Raw genomic sequence first — 17845 nt, forward strand, 5'->3', positions numbered from 1 at the left:
ATTTTAGCTACAGATTGGCTGCTGGGAATTACCAGCTGCCAGCTCCTCTGAAACCCCCCTCCGGACGGGGAAATTACCAACAGGCCCCAAACTCGCCAGAGAAAAGCTTTTAACCCTTACTGGGCACAGCGTGGGGCGGGCAGAGGGCGAGGCTGGGGGGGCACGGCTCAAAGTGTGGCTGGAGGCCCCAATTCCTGCTTGCCCCCAGCTTCGAGGCCACGAACCCACCCTGACCCCCACCAGCCTGAATGCCAGTGACATTTTTTTAGGATTTACAAATGGAAGATTTACAAATTTTGTTGAACAAAAATGGAAAATGGTCACGGAGCCCACCTGCGTGTGTGGAGCTGGGGAGGGGAGATCCCGCCGGTCCTGCTGCTCTGGCTCCTTGGTGGGATGGGATCCAGCTCCTTGGAGACAAATCCTAATTCCAGGAAGCTTTGGCAAAGGCAGGAGAACGGCTTTGGAGGAAAGAGAGGCTATTCCCACCCTTTTATCCCACTCTGTCGAAACACAACTTTCATTTATTTACTCATGCAATTATTTCTTTGCACGGCCCAAGGAAGGGCAGAGCCGCTGCACGTCCAGCCTCTCCCATGGGATATTCCCAGCGCTCCTGGCCATTTTGGGGTGTGCAGCAAAACCCCTCGGCTCTCCCAGGCCGGCTGAGCTCATGGATGTGCTCCAAGTGGATTGGCAGCAGTCTGGATGTCACTGGGGATGTTCGTGGCTTTTGGGAGACAGCGTGGGCAGCGAGGGAATGTCGGGGCACGGAGCATCCCGGGGCAGCCCCGGCTCCCACGGGTTTCGACCGATCCCTCAGCCCGATTTGCATCTGGCAGCCCCGCGCTGACAGGAAGGAAGATCTGCGAGAGCCAGGGCAGGAAGGGGCGCGGAGAGAACGGAAAGAGGCAGAAGCCGCCGGGCTGGAAGCGGCGGGGGAAGCCGCCCACCTGCCCCAGGTGCTGCCGAGCATCGCCCGGCCCGGCTCCCAGCGGGACACCAGCGGCAGGGTGGCTCTGCCCTCAGCTTGGGCATCGTCGGGGAGGGAGCGAAGCCCTGGGGATAAGGAGCTGAGCGGGACACGGAGGGGCTGCATCCTCCCGGGCCACGAGGATGCCCTCGCCGCTGCCCTGCTCACACGGCGGCCGGGCCCGAGGCCAAGGTAGGGGCTTGGAGGGGCTTGGAGGGGTGTGGGGAGAGGGGAAAGTGCCACTTGGCTCTCCCGAGTGGGGACAAGCTGCTGCAGAGCTGGTGCTGTGATGGCCATGTGAAATGGAGCCCCAGGGTGGCAGGGCTGGGAGCTGATGGGCACAGGTCCCTGGCACGGCACAGCACGGCACGGCACGGCACGGCACGGCCACCAGGCTGGCAGGAGGGGGTGGAGCCCGGAGTGATGGAGACGAGCGTGGCACCCCACGGGGAAGCTGGCACATGTTACAAGTCCTGTCCCCTTGCCTGCTCTGCCTGCCAGGGCACACAGGCAGCCTCAGCCCAAAGCCTTGTGCAGCAGCTTTCCCCCCTTAATGCCATCTGCTGAGCTAATTAACTTCCAAACCATCCGAAATAAACTCCAAGGTGTACCACCAACAGAAAAGGAGGAGATTAGTGACACACTCGCCTGTGGCACGGTGCAAAACTGCACCAAAGAGTGGGGCAGGGCCCTGGGGTGTCCCGGGAGCAGGCTGGGGGCTGGAGCTCAGCCCTGGGCACCCTGGCCTGCCTCAGGGCATCAGACTTAACCCTGCTGTTATTTAGGCACTTACGGGCACTGTGCAGCCATAAACGTGGGACTGCTGGGGACAGGCTGGCTGCTGTCACCCCGGGGTCTCACCCTCACTCAGGCTTTGGCCACCACATGGAAGAGTTATCCAAAGCCAGGCAGGCACTGTTGGGAGCCAGGGGACACCTCCCACTCAGGACGTTCATGTTGCACAAAAATTTCCTTCTGGAGAGCTCGCAGCTGCTCTTTGGGGTGCTCTGCAAGCCCAGAAAGGCTGGCTGGGTACCACATCTGCCAGCAGCCCTGGGGCTGTGGGTGGCACAGGGACGGGCTGGCAGCAGCTCCTGCCCAGTTTTCCTGCTGCTGTCCTGGGATCCCTGAGTGGGAAGGGCAGGAGCTGTTTGCTGGGAGCATCTGCTTTTCAATCAGCTGTTTGCACAGCTGTGGTAGAGCATCCTCGGGGCTCGGCCAGCTGAGGAAATGCATCAGCCTTCATTCTGCAGCGTGTGAGGTGCAGCAGTGCCCTGCAGGGACCTCCTCTCCGAAACTAGCTTCATTTGTAGCTGTTTGGGATCATCCCCAGATCAATTTTTCTTTTTTTTTTTTCTGGTGAGATTTGTGATTGGCACTGCTCAGGGGCCCTTCATGTCCCCTCACCTTGTATTTGATCCCTTCTGTGTCTGGGCCCTGTTATAGGGGTTGGGGCTCAAGGAAACAAAAAAAACAAAACTCAAACCTCGAAGAGATTAAATTTGACATAAAATACATTTGATTTGGCAATCAATTTTGCTGGCATTAAATCCAGACCAAAAAATTTAAGTCATATGTAAACTTAGATAACTGAGTTACTTGCCAGTCTGCAAGCCTCATAATTGAGTAATAATGCCGAAGGTATTTTATTGCCTCGTTTAACTAGCAGAAATTATCGATGTGAAGTGTCTGCCATTCTGCCAAAAGGTGGCAGCCTGCATCCTGGCTCCGGGATTCGCTCAGCTCGGCGGGAACAGCTGGAGCTGCTGCCCTGGGAAATGTTTTCATTTCCAGCTCGCTGACCTGCGAGCTGGGATCAGTTCAGGGTGGACACGTGGCAGGAGAAATACCTAAAAACGCCGCAGGTGAGCGGGGGAAGGAGCCCAGAGCCGGGAGGAGCCCAGCCCAGTTCAGCCCAGTTCAGTTCAGTTCAGCCCAGCCCGGCCCAGCCCGGCCCATCCCGGCCCAGCCCGGCCCGGCCCAGCTCCCGTGCCCGGGGCAGGGCGCGCAGCCTGGCCGGGGCTGAGCTCTGAGCTCCCGGGGCCGTGACCCCAAACCAGGGCTCCAGGGATTGGGGCACCCCTCGGTGCTGGCACACGGCCAGGGAGAGCACCGGGTGAGGTTTGGGGTGCCTGGGGCACGGAGTGGGCACCTCCTGCAGGTGCTGTGGGACCATGCCATTTTTAGCCCATGTAAAAAGTTTTTAACCCTGTCTGAATGCTGTAGATCAGTCCATTTGCCATGTTTTCCATCTGTGGGTGCCTGCAGCCATGCAGGAGCTCTTGCCCAGCCCTTGGGTGCCTGTGGAACCTCAGCCCTGGCAGCAGGTCGGGTCCCCAGGGCTCTGCTGGGAGCTGCAAAGTCCCACTCGAGGTGCCAACCACCCCCTTGCAGCCACGCTGCTGCTGAATCTGCCCACGAGCAGGGGGACAAAGACAGATTTCCAGCAGGATGCAGTCCTGGTGCTGCTGGGACAGCTCCTGGCCTGGCCCCAGGTGCTCAGCAGGTTCCTGAGGCGTGGTGGATCTGTCTGGGGCAGGAGCAAGGTCTGGGAGGCAGAAAATAAATGCTTGTTGAATGCAGACAGCTTCCTGCTGTGGCCACCTCTGGAGTGTCCCTCCATCCCAGATTCCCTGCATGCTGCTCTGGTGGTGTTGGACTGCCAGGGTGACACTGCACGTATGTAATTAGAGGCTGTACATAATTAGAGGCAGAGATGAGCAGGAGCAGCTCATGCAGGCCTGTGTTCTCTGGGCTTGGTGTCAGGGATCCTGGAGCAGGCTGGACACGGTGGAACCACAGCAGCTCTTTGGGAGAGGACTGGCTGTGCACGGGGTGGGGACCTGCCAGCACAGTCCTTGTGGCTCCCAGCACCGGTGGGTTTGGGCAGGGACACTCAGGTGGCACGTGGGGCTGGTGGTTCATAGGGATAGTGGGATTGGAGCTGCTGCAAGAACACATCAGTGTTGTCTAAGCATCCTTAGAGGAAAGGATTTTCTCCTGGGCTGGACCTTTGGACTTCACTAAGCAAAAAAAAAAAAAAAGTTAGTGCTAAATTCTTGCCAAGAAAATCCCCATTTCCCTCCCTGGGGCTTGCAGGTGCCATTCCCCAGTTTGGCTGGGCAGCCTCTCACCCTCCAGCCCCTTCTCCCAGTTTCCCTGGGGACGCTGGCAGGGCAGGGCAGGCACAAACCTGCATCCCTGCTCCTCTGCTGCCAGTGGGACACTGTCCCTGCTGGATCCTGGCCAGGCAAAGCTGCACCCCGGGATGGGCAGGGTGGGCACCTCATGGCCAGCAGCCCTGGGATGAGCTGGGTCCCATCCTGGACACACCTGGGTGTCTGCAGGGGCTGTGGAGCTTGGCTTTGGCTGTCCCTTACCCTTCAGACAGCTCTTGTGAGAGCCGGTGACCCTCCAGCCCTCAGGACACAGCCTCCAGCAGCCCCTGTGCTCCTAGAGCTGCACCTGAAGCTGCTGGCACCAGAAGGAACTCACAGCCTCTCCCTGCATTATTCCCTCTGCTGCTTTGTTCTCCCAGTGAGACGCCCCTGCGTGAGCTGCTGGTTTTGAAGGAGCACCAGAGGAAGCATCAAACCCTCCCTGGTGCTGAGCAGGTTTCCCCCATCAAAGGGCCCCGTTTCAGAGGCAGGGCTGCAGGGAGCACCTGCAGCAAAGCCCCTTTCATCCCGGCTGCGCAGCAAGGACCAGAGGCAGACCCGGGGGCTGCAAAGGCTTCACTGAACTCTCCCGGCCAGTTAGAGACGAGAGCACATCAAAGGCTGAACGCTTTGCTGTGAATTGCTCGCTGAGCTCCTTTAATTGATGGTGTCTTCATTGTCCAGGCCACTGCCTGGGGGTGATGAGTAAGAGCTGCTGCTGCTCCCAGCGTGGAGAAAAGGGCTTTGCTGTGGGATCACCACCACTGCCCGGGGCTCCTGGACCTCTGGCACCGCTGGCACCAGGGCTCAGCCAGGCTTCCATCCTGAAGGGAAGGGCAGTGGGCTCAGGCCCTGCTCCAACAGCACCTCCCAGCCCTGCAAGGGTTGTCAGGAGCCACCTGGGCAGGTGGGGCTGGGCTGGTGCTTTGTCCCCTTGTGTCACTTCCCCCACTCTGTGGGACATGCCACTTGTCTCTTTGGGAGATCCAGGTCTGTGAGGGACCCAGCCCTGGGGACACTGTCAGGTCCCTCCTGCAGGTCTGTGCTTCTGGTGGGAGGAACAAGCCCCAGCATGGACCCCTGGGAGGCAGGAAGAGCAGCAGCAGCTCCAAGCACCTTGGCCTTGCGCCATGGACCAGAAACTCTGCCAGGTTTTGCTGGTCCAGCTGCATCTGTGCTTTGTCCCTAGAAGAGGTTTGACCAAGGAAAGGAGTGTTACCTGTGGGTGAGGCTGCATCAGAGCCCCCACAGTGCCCACATCCCCTCAGGGGTGGGACTGACAATGGCAGGGCTGTCTGTGGGGAGGGACCCCACTGCAGAGCCTCTGATCCATGTCCACGTGCATCCAGAACACCCTGTAGGGCACGTGGAGGGGAGGAAAGATGCCAGGCCACAGACCTTGATTCACTGTGTGTACATTGCTCCTGTGATCAGACATCCCCTGGGGCTCAGGAGTTCCCACCTGGACATGGCCAGTGCCTGGAGATGACTTTGGGGCTGGTGGAGAGGCCACAGCACAGTGCCTTTAGCACAGCTGGGGCTGGGAGCCCTCTCAGGCATGGAGATATTTCCCTCTCTGCCTCTGCTTGAAGAACAACAGGACTCTGAGCAGATACACTTCTTAAAAATAAACACCAAGCCCTCAGCGTGGTTTGGCAGCAGCTGAGGGGGAGGGAGCAGGTACTGCTCCTTCTCTGGGTGATGATTCAGAGCATCCTCAGAGCTCTGCAACAGGATGTGGTGCTGGCCCCGCTCAGCAAGCCCTGACAGAGGCTCTGGATGGGGCCAAGGTGGGTTTGAAACCAAAGCAGGCCCTTCATCACTCTGCCTGCTGCCCCACAACTTCCTTCCCAAGACACGGGAGAATGTGCAAGCAGCTCCCAGCCCTGGTGACAGTGGTGACACTGGGGTGCTCCCCAGGTGACCCACAGAGGGCACAGGGGCATGGTCAGGGCAGTTCATGCCCCTCTGTGCCTGAGGAAGGTCGTGCTGTAAGTGGGACCTGTGTGTGGCACCTGGGCCAGGCTGTGTCCCTGCCACTGGAGGGGACTCTCTCAGTGAGCCCTGGCTCAAGCACAGCCAGCACAGCAGCTCAGAGCAGCCTCCCTCCCACACTGCTCCTGATGCTTCTCCTCTTCCTCCAGCAGGGACGTGGAGAAGGGCTGAGGAGCCCCGGGGGGGGCTGTGAGCTGGCCAGGGGACACGGGGTGGCCGTGGGACACTGCTGCCACCACAGCGCTCCTCACCCAGCCACCACCCATGTCACGGGAGGCCTCTGATGGAAGGTGAGTGGTGCTTGGGCAGATCTGCCACCCTGGGGGAGTCAGGGGTCACAGGTGGGGCACCAAGGTGTGAGCAGATCCAAGGCAGTGCTGCACTGGCACCAGGGAAGGGCTGGCTCTGCAGGGAGATGATCTTGCTCACACTTTCTTCTCTGCATGGGTTTGGATCCCAGGAGAAAACGCCCTGTCATGATTGTGTTCTTCAGCCTCTTTGGCTCCAGTTTCAGTAGCTGCCGCCCTGACCCAGCAGCTCCTAGGGCTTTGGGATGGCATCATCACAAAGAGGGCTTGGGCAGGGCACTCTGGGGGCCTCCAGCTCACCCCTGCTCCCTTCAGAGTCAGAGGCAATTCTGCACTGCTGCCTTTCCTGTCACCCACGTTCCCAGGGCTGGCCCAGGACCCAGCTGTCCCTGTCCTGCCCCTCAGGGGTCTGGATGAGCTGGTACAGCAGGCAGCTGGCGAGGCCATCTCCCCACAGTTCCTGCAGGACATCACCTCCACCTGCACAGGCTGGAGCTGCTGGTGGCCCAGGAGGCTGCCCAGGCGCAGGCAGGGAGCCCCTGCCCGAGCAGGTGAGGGCTGTGCTGGATGTCCTGGCTGGCAGGGGCAGCCACACCTCCCAGCCCCTGCAGAGCTTCCTGGAGACCTCCAGCCAGCTCCAGCTCCACATGGCTGTCCATGGTGGGCAGCAGGCCAGGGAGGCTGCACTCGGGGCCTGGTGCTTGCTGGAGCACCCTGAGGGGTGCACAGAGCTGGGGGGCTGGCAGCTCTGCTGGGAGCACCTGTGCAAGTGATGGTGCCATCTCAGGGACTCTGCTGGGGAGGGACACAGCCAGGGGTGACAAGGGCTCTCTGCCAGGTCTGAGGGACCTTCCTGCAGCCCCCTCACTGCCCTCTGTGCACCTCTCTGGGCAGCTGAGGAGTTTTTAATGTCCTCAACGTCCAGATGGCAGCAGCCAGTCCCAGCTCCAGCCTGGGAACAGGAAAAGGACATCTGAACCTGACCCCATGCGCTGCTGGCTGCCCCAACTTTGGGCTCTCTCTGCAGCCCTTGCCAGGAGAGCTTTCCCTGGTTTCCCTCCTGGCTGCAAGGCTCCAGCCTTACCTGGTGTCTGCCCTGAATCTCTCACACCATCATCCCCTGCTTGCCCAGCCTTTACTGGGGGTTTAATTTCACTGTGATACCTGAGCCAGGTGAGCAGGACAGGTCCAGAGGTGGCCACCGAGTTCAGCCAAGAGTCCAGCTCATCAGAGAGTCCATGGCAATGAGGCAGGAATGAAGGCAAGGTGGGAAGTCAATCGAGAGGTCAGGATCAGGCCCAGCAAGGGAAACCAGGTTCAGACAAAGGCCAGTGGGCACCAGGCAAGGGCAAGCGATGAGGTCCAAGATCTAACTGCTACAACAAGCTTTAGCTGAGGCTGAAGGCCGAGGGCTGAGCTTAAATGGGCTCCTGGACCGACTCTGAGGCTGACCAGGGCCCTTTAGGCCTGTTGGTGCCCTCTGAGCCCTGCCATCCTTCCCACCAGGATGTGGGGACTCCATGAGGTTTCCCTCTGCATGGGCATGGCAGAAAAGTGAAGCAGCTTCTGTCATTTGCCTTCGTACTTCCTCCTCTTCCTCCTTAGCCCTGTTTCGTTTCTCTGCGCAGAACCCATGGTGCAGAAGCACCTGGAGAGCCTCCAGAGCTCCTGTGGGAATGGCCTGGAGCCAGGAGCCCTGCAGCGCCTCACCAACCTGCTGCTGGTGGAAGGCCTGACCGACATCCAGCAGAAGGAGCACGACATCCTGCAGGTTGAGACCACCAAAGGCCTGCCAAGCGTATCCAAGAGCATCCCCCTGGAGAAGCTGTTCCTGCCTCTGTCCAAAGTCAGCATCCCCCCCCGGGTCTCTGTCACCATCGGCGTGGCCGGCGTTGGCAAGAGCACTCTGGTGAAGCTGTTTGTCTGCAGCTGGGCAAAGGGGGAGATCAACAGGGACATCCTGTTGGTGCTGCCCCTCACCTTCCGGGAGCTCAACACCTACGAGAAGCTCTCTGCTGAGCGCCTGCTCTGCTTGGCCTGCCCCCAGGCCACCGAGCCCGGCTGCGCCGCGGCCGGAGCCGCCCGCACCCTGCTCATCCTCGACGGCCTGGATGAGTTCAAGACCCCCTTGGATTTTTCCAACGCGGTGGTTTGCACCGACCCCAAAAAGGAGATCCAAGTGGACAACCTGATCACCAACATCATAAGGGGAAACCTGCTGCAGGAGGCCTCTGTGTGGGTGACGTCGCGGCCGGCGGCGGCCAGGCAGATCCCCAGCGGGCTGGTGGACCGCATGACGGAAATCCGAGGGCTTGGGGCTGCAGAGATGAAGGACTTCTTGGACCAGATGTTCCTGGACAACAGAGATCTGTCCAGCCAAGTCCTGCAGCACATCAGGGCTAACAGGTCGCTCCAGGTCCTGTGCACCATTCCTGGGTTTTGCTGGATTTGTGGCTCCTCAATCGCTTATTTCCTGAAACACAGCAGCGATCAACCCCAAGAAGAAACCGTGGTCCCCAGGACCCTGTCAGAAATCTACTCCTATTATTTTAAAATGGCTCTGAGTGGAGACTGGCTGGAAAAGCCGAGAGAAGCCCTCAGGATTGAGCAGGCTGTGAACACCAGCAAGAAGCTGGTGGGCAGCCTGGGCAGGCTGGCCTTCTACGGGCTGCTCCGCAGGAAGCACGTGTTCTACGAGCAGGACATGAAGGCCTACGGCATCGACCTCTCCCTGCTGCACAGCTGCCTCTCCACCCGCCTCCTGCTCAAGGAGGACATGCAGGCCTCCACAGCCTACTACTTCTCCCACTTAACCACCCAGGAGTTCCTGGCAGCTCTTTATTACTACACGGCAGCCAAGCGGGCCATCTTCGACCTCTTCACGGAGAGCAGCGTGTCCTGGCCCAAGCTGGGCTTCCTCAACCACTTCAGGAGCGCCGTTCAGAGGGCGCAGCAGGCCGAGGACAGGCAGCTGGACATCTTCATCCGCTTCCTCTCGGGGCTGCTGTCCCCGCAGGTGAACAGGCTGCTCGCGGGGTGGCTGCTGCTGAAGGACGAGCACGGCGGGTGCAGGAGCCAGGCCGTGGGCGTCCTGCAGGGCTGCCTGAGCGCCGAGCACGCCGTCTCCTGGCGCGCCGTCAACGCCATGCGCTGCCTGCACGAGCTGCAGCACACCGACACCGCCAGGGCCGTGGAGGAGGCCATGAGGAGCGGCAGCTTGGCCGGCATGCTCACCCCCACGAACTGCTCGGCCCTGGCTTATCTCCTGCAGGTCTCTGACGTCTGCCTGGAGGAGACGAACCTCTCCAACTGCCTCACCTACAATGTCTGTAAGAGCCTGCTCTCCCAGCTCCTCTTCTGCCACAGCCTCAGGTGAGTCCTGCTGGGGCTGCGCTGGGAGGAGTGAGGAGAGATGCCAGGCTGCGACTGTGGAATCACAGATTGGTTTGGGTTGGAAGGGAATTTACAGCCCATCAGTTCCCCCTGCTGCCATGGCAGAGACACCTTCCACTGTCCCAGGGTGCTCCAAGCCCCAGTGTCCAACCTGGCCTTGGGCACTGCCAGGGATCCAGGGGCAGCCACAGCTGCTCTGGGCGCCCTGTGCCAGGGCCTGCCCACCCTCACAAGGAAGAATTTAATCCTAAATTCTAATCTAAATCTCTCCTCTTTTAGTTTAAACCCTAAGTCCCCTCTAAGTATGGGAGGCTGCAATGAGTTCTCTCTCCCCTGTGACTCACAATCCCAGGTATTAATGGAGACATGGGCTCCCCAAATGTTGTCCACCTGCAGAGAGCTGCCCTGGGGGTGGCACTGGGTCAGCTCTGCTCCTGTCCTTGAGCTTCTCCACCTGGGACAGGCAGATGTCATGGGAGGACCATCCTTTCTCCACTTTGTTCTCCAAACCCTTGCTCCTGCTCCTTCCTCGTGTCTCCTGCAGGCTGGACAATAACCAGTTCAAGGACGATGTGATGGAGCTGCTGGGCAGCGTGCTGAGTGGGAAGGACTGCCAGATCCAGAGGCTCAGGTAGGACCTGGCCCAGGGTGGATGGGATGTCCTGGGGATGCAACGTGGAGCTGGGGGCACCCCAAAACCAGGGTGAGGATCCCCCAGGAACGTGTCTCCCACTGGCTCCCCAGGGTGCCTAATGACAAGGACAGCCCCTCACGATCCCCTGCACCCGAGCACAGTGACCTTACCCCAGAGTTGTCTTGCCCAGTCTTCCTGGAACTGCTGCCTCCTCACTGTTCCTAAAAAATGTCAATAAATCCATGGGTTATCCTAACAAACCACTTCCCAAGGTCACAGCAGATCCCTGGACACTCGAGGCTCTGCAGGGAGCACCTGCTGCAGGGAGGGACAGGCTCCTGACCCCCGTGCAGGGAGGTACCTCATCCCAGACAGATGGGTTCCCTCTTTCCCCACCTCCTCCTCTTCCTCAAGGCTGCACAGAGTTCCCCATGCTGCCATCTGAGCTCCTTTATGGGACACAAATGCATTTTATGTCCAGGAACGGTGTCCTTGCAGTCCCTGCCTGGTGTCCACCCCAGGAGAACATCCATCACTTTGGTTATACCATGAACCAAATGCTCCCCATGCCTCTTCTCTGCTCACCCATCCCAGCTGTGTCCTGGGACATGCCAGGGTCTGTGCCAGTCTCTTTCTCCTCTAGAAAAACACCCAATTTTCCTTTTTCTGGGCAGCTTGGCAGAAAATCAAATCAGCAACAAGGGAGCCAAAGCTCTGGCCAGGTCGCTGCTGGTGAACAGGAGCCTGATGGTGCTGGAGTGAGTGTTTGTGTGTGTCCCCCTTGCCCAGCTCCTGTGGTGCCCACATTCCTACTGGGAACCCTTCCCTGCCCGTGGTGGGACAGGATCCACCCAGCCTCACCGAGCTGGGGAGGGTCTCCAGCCCCTAAAGGCACCACCACGAGCTGCTGGCCTGCTGTCCCACCTCAGCAGTGCCACGTGAGGCATCTGGCTGGAACTGGCCTGTGCCAGTCTGGCTTTGCTAACCTTGGCTTTCCTGCCTGTCCCGCCCCAGCCTGCGGAGCAACTCCATCGGCCCCACCGGCGCCAAAGCCCTGGCTGATGCCCTGAAAAAAAACCAGATCCTGCTCTCCCTGAAGTAAGTCTCAGCCTCTGGAGCATCTCCTGAGCAGATCCCCAGGGCAGGCCCCCTTCCAGCCCTCTTCTGCCCCACTGGGGTTTTCCCAAGCTCCAAGGGCAGCACGTGGGGACAGCCTGGGAATACACAGACCCAGGGACTGGGGCAGCCCTGGGCCAGGAATTTGGGATTCTCCTGCCTTTTGGGGCAGTGAAGGGAGGGGCTGGGGCTGTGGTCCAGGTCGAGGTCCTTTCTATGCATGGGAGCTCCCAGGTGCTGTTGGGTGGAAGAAGGAATATCCCATGGGAGAGGAGGGAAGGAGACTCCTGGTCAGGGATGCTTGGGGGCCAGACCCCTTTCTCAAGTCAGGGACAAGGGCAAGTAAACCCCAGGGCAGGTGGGCACTGCCCTGCAGCCCTGCACAGCCCCTGGCACCGCTGTGGGAGCATCCATGCCTGGCTTCCCTCCTGTGTCCCACAGCCTCCAGCACAACTCCATCAAGGAGGACGGGGCCGCCGCCCTGGCCGAGGCCCTGCTGACCAACCTCAGGCTGGAGACCCTGCAGTGAGTGACCCAGACTGGTGTCCCCCCCTGCGGCCACCCAGCAGGGTGGGTGCCACCGACGGGGACGTGGCACTGCCATTCACAGGTGCCTTGCTGCCTTTTGCAGCCTGCAGAAGAACGCCGTCGGAGCCCAGGGCGCCCGGAAAATCGCGGAGGCGCTGAAGCAGAACTGCAGCCTGAGGGAGCTGATGTGAGCACAGCGTGAGGCGGAGGGGTGGCAGTGCCAGGGCCACGTCTCCTGGCATCTGTGGGCAGGAACGGGAGGGCCCTGCTGGCTCTGCCCAGAGGGGTTGGTGTGCACGGAGAGCAGGGCCCTCGGAGCAGCCTGTGGGGATGCTCTCTGTACCTCAGGGATGCAGGGAGCCACATAAAGAAAGGAGAAGCTGTCTCCCCTCTGGCAGAGGGAAGCAGCAGGGCCTGGGAGGAAACATTAAAAGCTATTCCAGCTCAAAGCAGCCAGAGAACAGAGGTGTACGTGGGTGGGAAATGAGATGGCAGCGAGTTCATGCTTGTGGCTGCAGCAGGAAGGGCCTGGAGAAGGAGAATCCCTTGCTGGCAGTTCAAGCTTCCTCTTCTGTCTCAAGCTCTCTCTTCTGTCTCTCTCTCTTCTGTCTCAGACTCTCAGGCAACTCGGTGGGAGACGACGGCTCCATTGCCCTGGCTGAAGCTCTGAGGGTGAACCACAGCCTGCAAAGCCTTGAGTAAGTTCCCCCTCCATGCCTGGACTCCCAGAGAGCCCAGCCTCCTCCTTGCAGCAAAATCTGCCACCCCTCAAGCCCTCAGCCCCTCCCCACATCTGTCCCACTCCACATTCCCTGGGTGTGCAGGCTGGAACACAACGTGGCAGCTCCAGCACAGCCAGGCTGGGCTGACAAGGGACACTGACAGAATTAATGCTAAAACCCAGTGAGGACTTTTTATTCTGGCTTGGAGGAAATCAGTAGCTTTGGGTGTTCTCTCTCTCAAAAGTGATGGGAATTGGCTGAGGAGGGAGGTAATGGGATGGGGCCTGGCAGAGTCAGGCTGGAATGGTGCCACCTTCACTCCCCATGGAACAGCCCTGGAGAGGAGGGCTGATGGCTCCTGCTGATGAGTGGCTGTGCCCTGGTTCTGTCCCTGTGACAAGGATCCCAAACCCATGAGAGCCACATGCCCAGCTGAGCCAGCAGCCATGGTGACAGATGGGGACAAGGCTGCCCCAGAGTGCTGGCAGACCCTGTCCCCTCTGCTTGCTGGGGCTGGTGCTGCTGTGGTCAGCAGGAATGGCTGGTCCCTCCCTGGATGCTCCCAGGGCTGGTTCTTCTGCCTTGGCTCCCCATCCCCTGTGGCTGGGAGATGCCCTTTTCTCGGTGAAATGGGCACTTTCCACCCAGACATGACCCTGCAGCCCAGCTGTGGTGCCAACACTGGCCCATCCTCACACCTTCCCCCTTTGTCTCAGTCTCCAGAGCAACTCCATCAGCAGCACAGGGGTCACGGCGCTGACAGCAGCTCTCTGCTCCAACAGGGGACTCCTCAGCCTCAAGTGAGTGACAGTCCCTGCAGCCACCCTGGCCAAAAGCTGTGCTGGGACCTGGCAGCTTTTCTGCAGCCTGGGATTGCTCCTGGTTGTTTCCAGCTGTGAGATGCTAAAAGCAGCTTTGGTCCCTCCTCCAGCTGTGAGGAACTTCTCTCTGTGTTTATCTTTCTCCCTTTGGGACAATATTCATTCAGCCACATCTTGGAATGACAGGATGGCAGCAGGGATGGGAGGCTGGCAAAAAGCCCTGTTGGGCCCACAGGAAACACAGGGAATGGAGCTGCAGGAGCTGATGGGGGTGGTCTCACACAAAGTGCTCCACTCAGTCAATGGCCTCAGCCCCAGAGCAGGAGGGGAAGGGGGGCAGGGGGAGCAGCTGACCCAGCCCTGCCTTGGCTGCTCTCCCCAGCCCTGCCTTGGCTGCTCTCCCCAGCCCCGTGTCTTTCCCCAGCCTCCGGGAGAACTCCATCAGCAAGGAGGGGGGCCCTGCCATCGCCCGTGCCCTGCGCAGCAACAGCACCCTCAGGAAGCTGGAGTAAGTCCCGTGGGCCCCAGGAGGGCACCCAGACCACCCTGTGCTGTCCCTGGAGCTGTCCTCAGCTTTCCCCGTGTGACTTGAGTCCTCTGTCCCTGCAGCCTGGCAGCCAACCTGCTGCACGACGACGGGGGCAAGGCCATCGCCCTGGCCGTGGGAGAGAACCGGGCACTCAGGGCCCTGCAGTGAGTGTCCCTGGGGCTGCACGGACATGGGCAGGGACACTGCTGGGCTGGGACAGTGGCACCCTGGGCCGCCTGCCAAGGGAGGTGTGCTGTGACATCCGGGGTGCACCCACGGGGTCTGGCACATCCCTGGATGGGTGTGGAGCTGGCTGGATCGGGGCATGCTCACAGCCCCAGGCTCCACCTCTCATGTTCTGTTTGCAGCTTGCAGTGGAACTTCATCCAGGCCAGAGCAGCCACGGCCCTGGCACAAGCACTACAGTCCAACAGCAGCCTGGCCAGCCTCGAGTAAGTGGGGACACGGGTGGAGGGTCCTGGGCCCTACTGGTAGGGCCCTTAAAGCCCCTCCAGTGCCACCCCTGCCATGGGCAGGGACACCTTCCACTGTCCCAGGCTGCTCCAAGCCCTGCCCAGCCTGGCCTTGGGCACTGCCAGGGATCCAGGGGCAGCCACAGCTGCTCTGGGCACCCTGTGCCAGGGCCTGCCCACCCTCATTCTTCCCAATATCCCATCCATCCCTGCCCTCTTGCAGTTGGAAGCCATTCCCTGTTTCCTGTGCTGCAAACCCTTGTCCTTGTGCCTGGTGGTTTCCAGAAGTGCTCTGAGATGCTGAAAGCAGCTTTGGTCCCTCCTCCAGCTGTGAGGAACTTCTCTCTGTGTTTATCTTTCTCCCTTTGGGACAATATTCATTCAGCCACATCTTGGAATGAATCTCTCCAACCCTTGTCCCAAGTCCCTCTTCAGCTCTCCCGGAGTCCCTTTAGGCCCTGCCAATCTGCTGTGTCCCCAGTGTGTGTCCCTGGCTGGTGATGCTCTCAATGCCTTGTGGCCCAGGAGCTCTCCCAAGCGGTTTGGGAATGCTGGGCCCTGTGCTGGCCCTGTCCCTGCCCTGGTTCCCAGGCCACGGGCACACCCAGCCCTTCTGTCACAGCCTGCAGGAGAACGCCATCGGAGACGAGGGAATGGCCGCGCTCTCCGCTGCCCTGAAGGTCAACACCACCCTGGCAGATCTCCAGTGAGTATCCAGGCTGCAGCAGGCCCTGGTGTCACAGCCCAATTACCCTAATTAACACCCCATGGCCACCTCAGGACAAGTGCTGAAGGGTGCCCGTTCCCTTGCAGCCTGCAGGTGGCTTCAGTTGGCGCGGCCGGTGCCCAAGCCCTGGCAGAAGCCTTGATGGTCAACAAGAGCCTGCAGATCCTGGAGTAAGTGCTCCATGGGGACACCCAGGGCTGTGCCACTGTCCCTGGGGTGTCTGAGAGCCTGGCCTTGGCTCAGCACTGCTCCTGCCCTTGCATGGAAATCTCCCAGAGCTGTCCTGGCCTCGCTGGGTCACTTCTCCTCCCCTCCCTTGTCCTTCCTCACTGCTCCCTTGTTTGCAGCCTGCGGGGAAACTCCCTGGGCCCGGCGGGGGCCAAGGCCGTGGCCAATGCGCTCAAGGTCAACCGCAGCCTCCGCTGGCTCAAGTGAGTGCCCCACCCAGGAGCAGCCTGGGCAGACATTCCCTTTGGGAACAGCGGGGGATGGCCAAGGCAGCGGCCCTGGGATGGGCAAACCCTGAGCTGGTGGCCCAGTGCATGCACTCCCTCCTGGTGGCCCAGTGCTGTCTGACCCTCCTGCCTCTGCAGCCTGCAGGAGAACTCCCTGGGCATGGACGGAGCCATCTGCATCGCCACGGCCCTGAAGGGCAACCACGGCCTCACCTATGTCAAGTGAGTGGCTGCTGCCGTGCGTGGGAAGGGCAGGGATGGGGGAGACCATGGGAACCATGCAGGGACCTTGTGACTGCCAGCCCTGCCCACTCCTGGCTGTCCCACAGGGCAGGGGCATCCCGTGCTCCTCCCAGCGTGACAGCCACCACCCCCACACAGCTCCAGACCCCTCAGCTCCCCTCCAGGGATGCCTCTGGGCCACAGAACCACCTCAAAAGACAAATACTCTCCAAAACCAGGGGAGAAGTGGCTCAGCCCCCCCAGCTGTCCAGGGCTGTCTCCAGCTCCTCGCCTGGCTGCCTCAGGGCTCTCAGAGTGCCCTTGGGCAGGGTCCTGCATGGAGAGGGGCAGGCACAGGTGCTGCCGGGTTCTGGTGCAAAGATGGGCAGCACCTCCTGTCCCCAGAAGGGTCCTGCTCTGCCTCGTGCCCCAGCCTGGGCCCTCTGTCCCCCAGCCTGCAGGGGAACCGCATCGGGCAGTCGGGAGCCAGGATGATCGCGGACGCCATCCGGAGCAGCGCGCCCGACTGCGTCGTGGACGTGTGAGGGGCCCTGGCCACAGCGAGGGGACCCGGGGTCCCCACGGCCTGGTGACTGCAGGGAGATCCTTGGTGCCCACCTCAAGGATGAGAACTGGGGCAAGGACAGCTCCTGAGCTCCTGGCACAGCCCAGGAGCACCGAGGGTGTTGGATCACGAGCGGAAGGTTCAGACATGTTGAAAGCTGAGGGATGTGTGTGCCCATGTCTCTGTTCATTCAGGGCCTGGGGGAGCTTCAGGGAATGGGGGAAATGCAAAAAGGAGTGAGGAGGGCAGATGCCACAGCCAGACCTCGTTTTTGTAGGGGATTTATCTGCTGGTGGCAGCAACTCCTCCTGTGCTTTGTCACCCCTTGCTGAAAACAGCCCAGTCCAGCAGCCTCCCCTGAAATCCCAGATGGACACAGGAGATTTGCTGCTGCCTTGCTCAGATGGGAGTGCTGCTGTGGACCTGGGCACTTCCAGCAGGTCCTGGCTGGTGCTGTGCCCTCAGTAACAGGCTGGTGCTGGCCAGACACACCTGGAGGGTTTGGCAGAGCTGCTCTCTAACAAGAGAGAGGTAACCCAAGGCATAGGAGTGGAACCATCTAGAAAGTCCTTGGAAAATAAAGAGTCCTCAGGAAAAATGGAGGAGTAAGAAGGGGAATGTAAGAGGAACTGCACTGCCTGACAGAGGATGTCTCCAGTACATCTTGGTGCTACACCAGGACTGCCTCAGCTCAAACTTCTGCCTCAGCTTCAGGCTGGAGCTCCTGGATCTCCTGCTGCTGTCACCGGTGTTCTGTGACCTTGGGATACATCCTCCTGATGTCCCAGCTGCAGGGTCTGTCCTAGCAGGTCACCTTTTGACTAGGAGAGCAAAGGTGGTGCCTTTGTCTGTGTGGCAGGGACCCAGTGACTCCCCAGAGGTGCCAGGTCTGCAGGTGACCCAGCAGCCAAACTGTGAACCCTCAGAGAGCCCTGGAGCCACTGTCCCCTGTCCCCAGCCCAGCCAGGACACGCTGCCACACTCAGGGCAGCCAGTGCCTGGGGGCTGATCCCAGAAACACTGGGCTGAGCTCTGGAGATGTAAATGCTTGGGAATAAACTAATTCTTGGATGAGAAGACGCCTCTTGCAGCCTTGCTCTTGCACTGCAGGACGTTTGGGACGGGCTGTGCTGCACTGCCCTGGGCTGAAGGCTCCGTTCTCTGCCCCAGGGGCTGCTGCTGCTGCCTGGCACGAGCAGCTGCAACAGCAGCAGTGGCTCTGCCAC

At 60.3% G+C, this 17845-nt stretch overlaps 1 protein-coding gene across 2 annotated transcripts; it reads left to right on the forward strand.

Annotated features, from left to right (window-relative positions):
- The first annotated feature begins 903 nt into the window (after nt 1-903).
- On the forward strand, nt 904-17648 carry NLRC3 (NLR family CARD domain containing 3). 2 transcript variants are annotated; one of them, XM_039731708.1, is made up of 18 exons: nt 904-1165; nt 6276-6416; nt 8063-9806; nt 10372-10458; nt 11136-11219; nt 11476-11559; nt 12019-12102; nt 12209-12292; nt 12720-12803; nt 13544-13627; nt 14073-14156; nt 14258-14341; nt 14546-14629; nt 15273-15356; nt 15464-15547; nt 15725-15808; nt 15971-16054; nt 16509-17648. In XM_039731708.1, the coding sequence occupies exons 2-18, from the start codon at nt 6410-6412 to the stop codon at nt 16597-16599; spliced, it is 3021 nt and encodes a 1006-aa protein (XP_039587642.1). In that variant the 5' UTR covers nt 904-1165; nt 6276-6409; the 3' UTR covers nt 16600-17648. The 2 variants fall into 2 exon arrangements, with proteins under 2 accessions (XP_039587642.1, XP_039587643.1); XM_039731709.1 differs by having other exon boundaries at nt 6279-6416.
- Nucleotides 17649-17845: the final 197 nt, after the last annotated feature.

The sequence above is a fragment of the Passer montanus genome, unplaced genomic scaffold (assembly GCF_014805655.1).
Source record: "Passer montanus isolate IOZ18808 unplaced genomic scaffold, ASM1480565v1 scaffold8, whole genome shotgun sequence".
Classification (NCBI taxonomy): domain Eukaryota; kingdom Metazoa; phylum Chordata; class Aves; order Passeriformes; family Passeridae; genus Passer; species Passer montanus.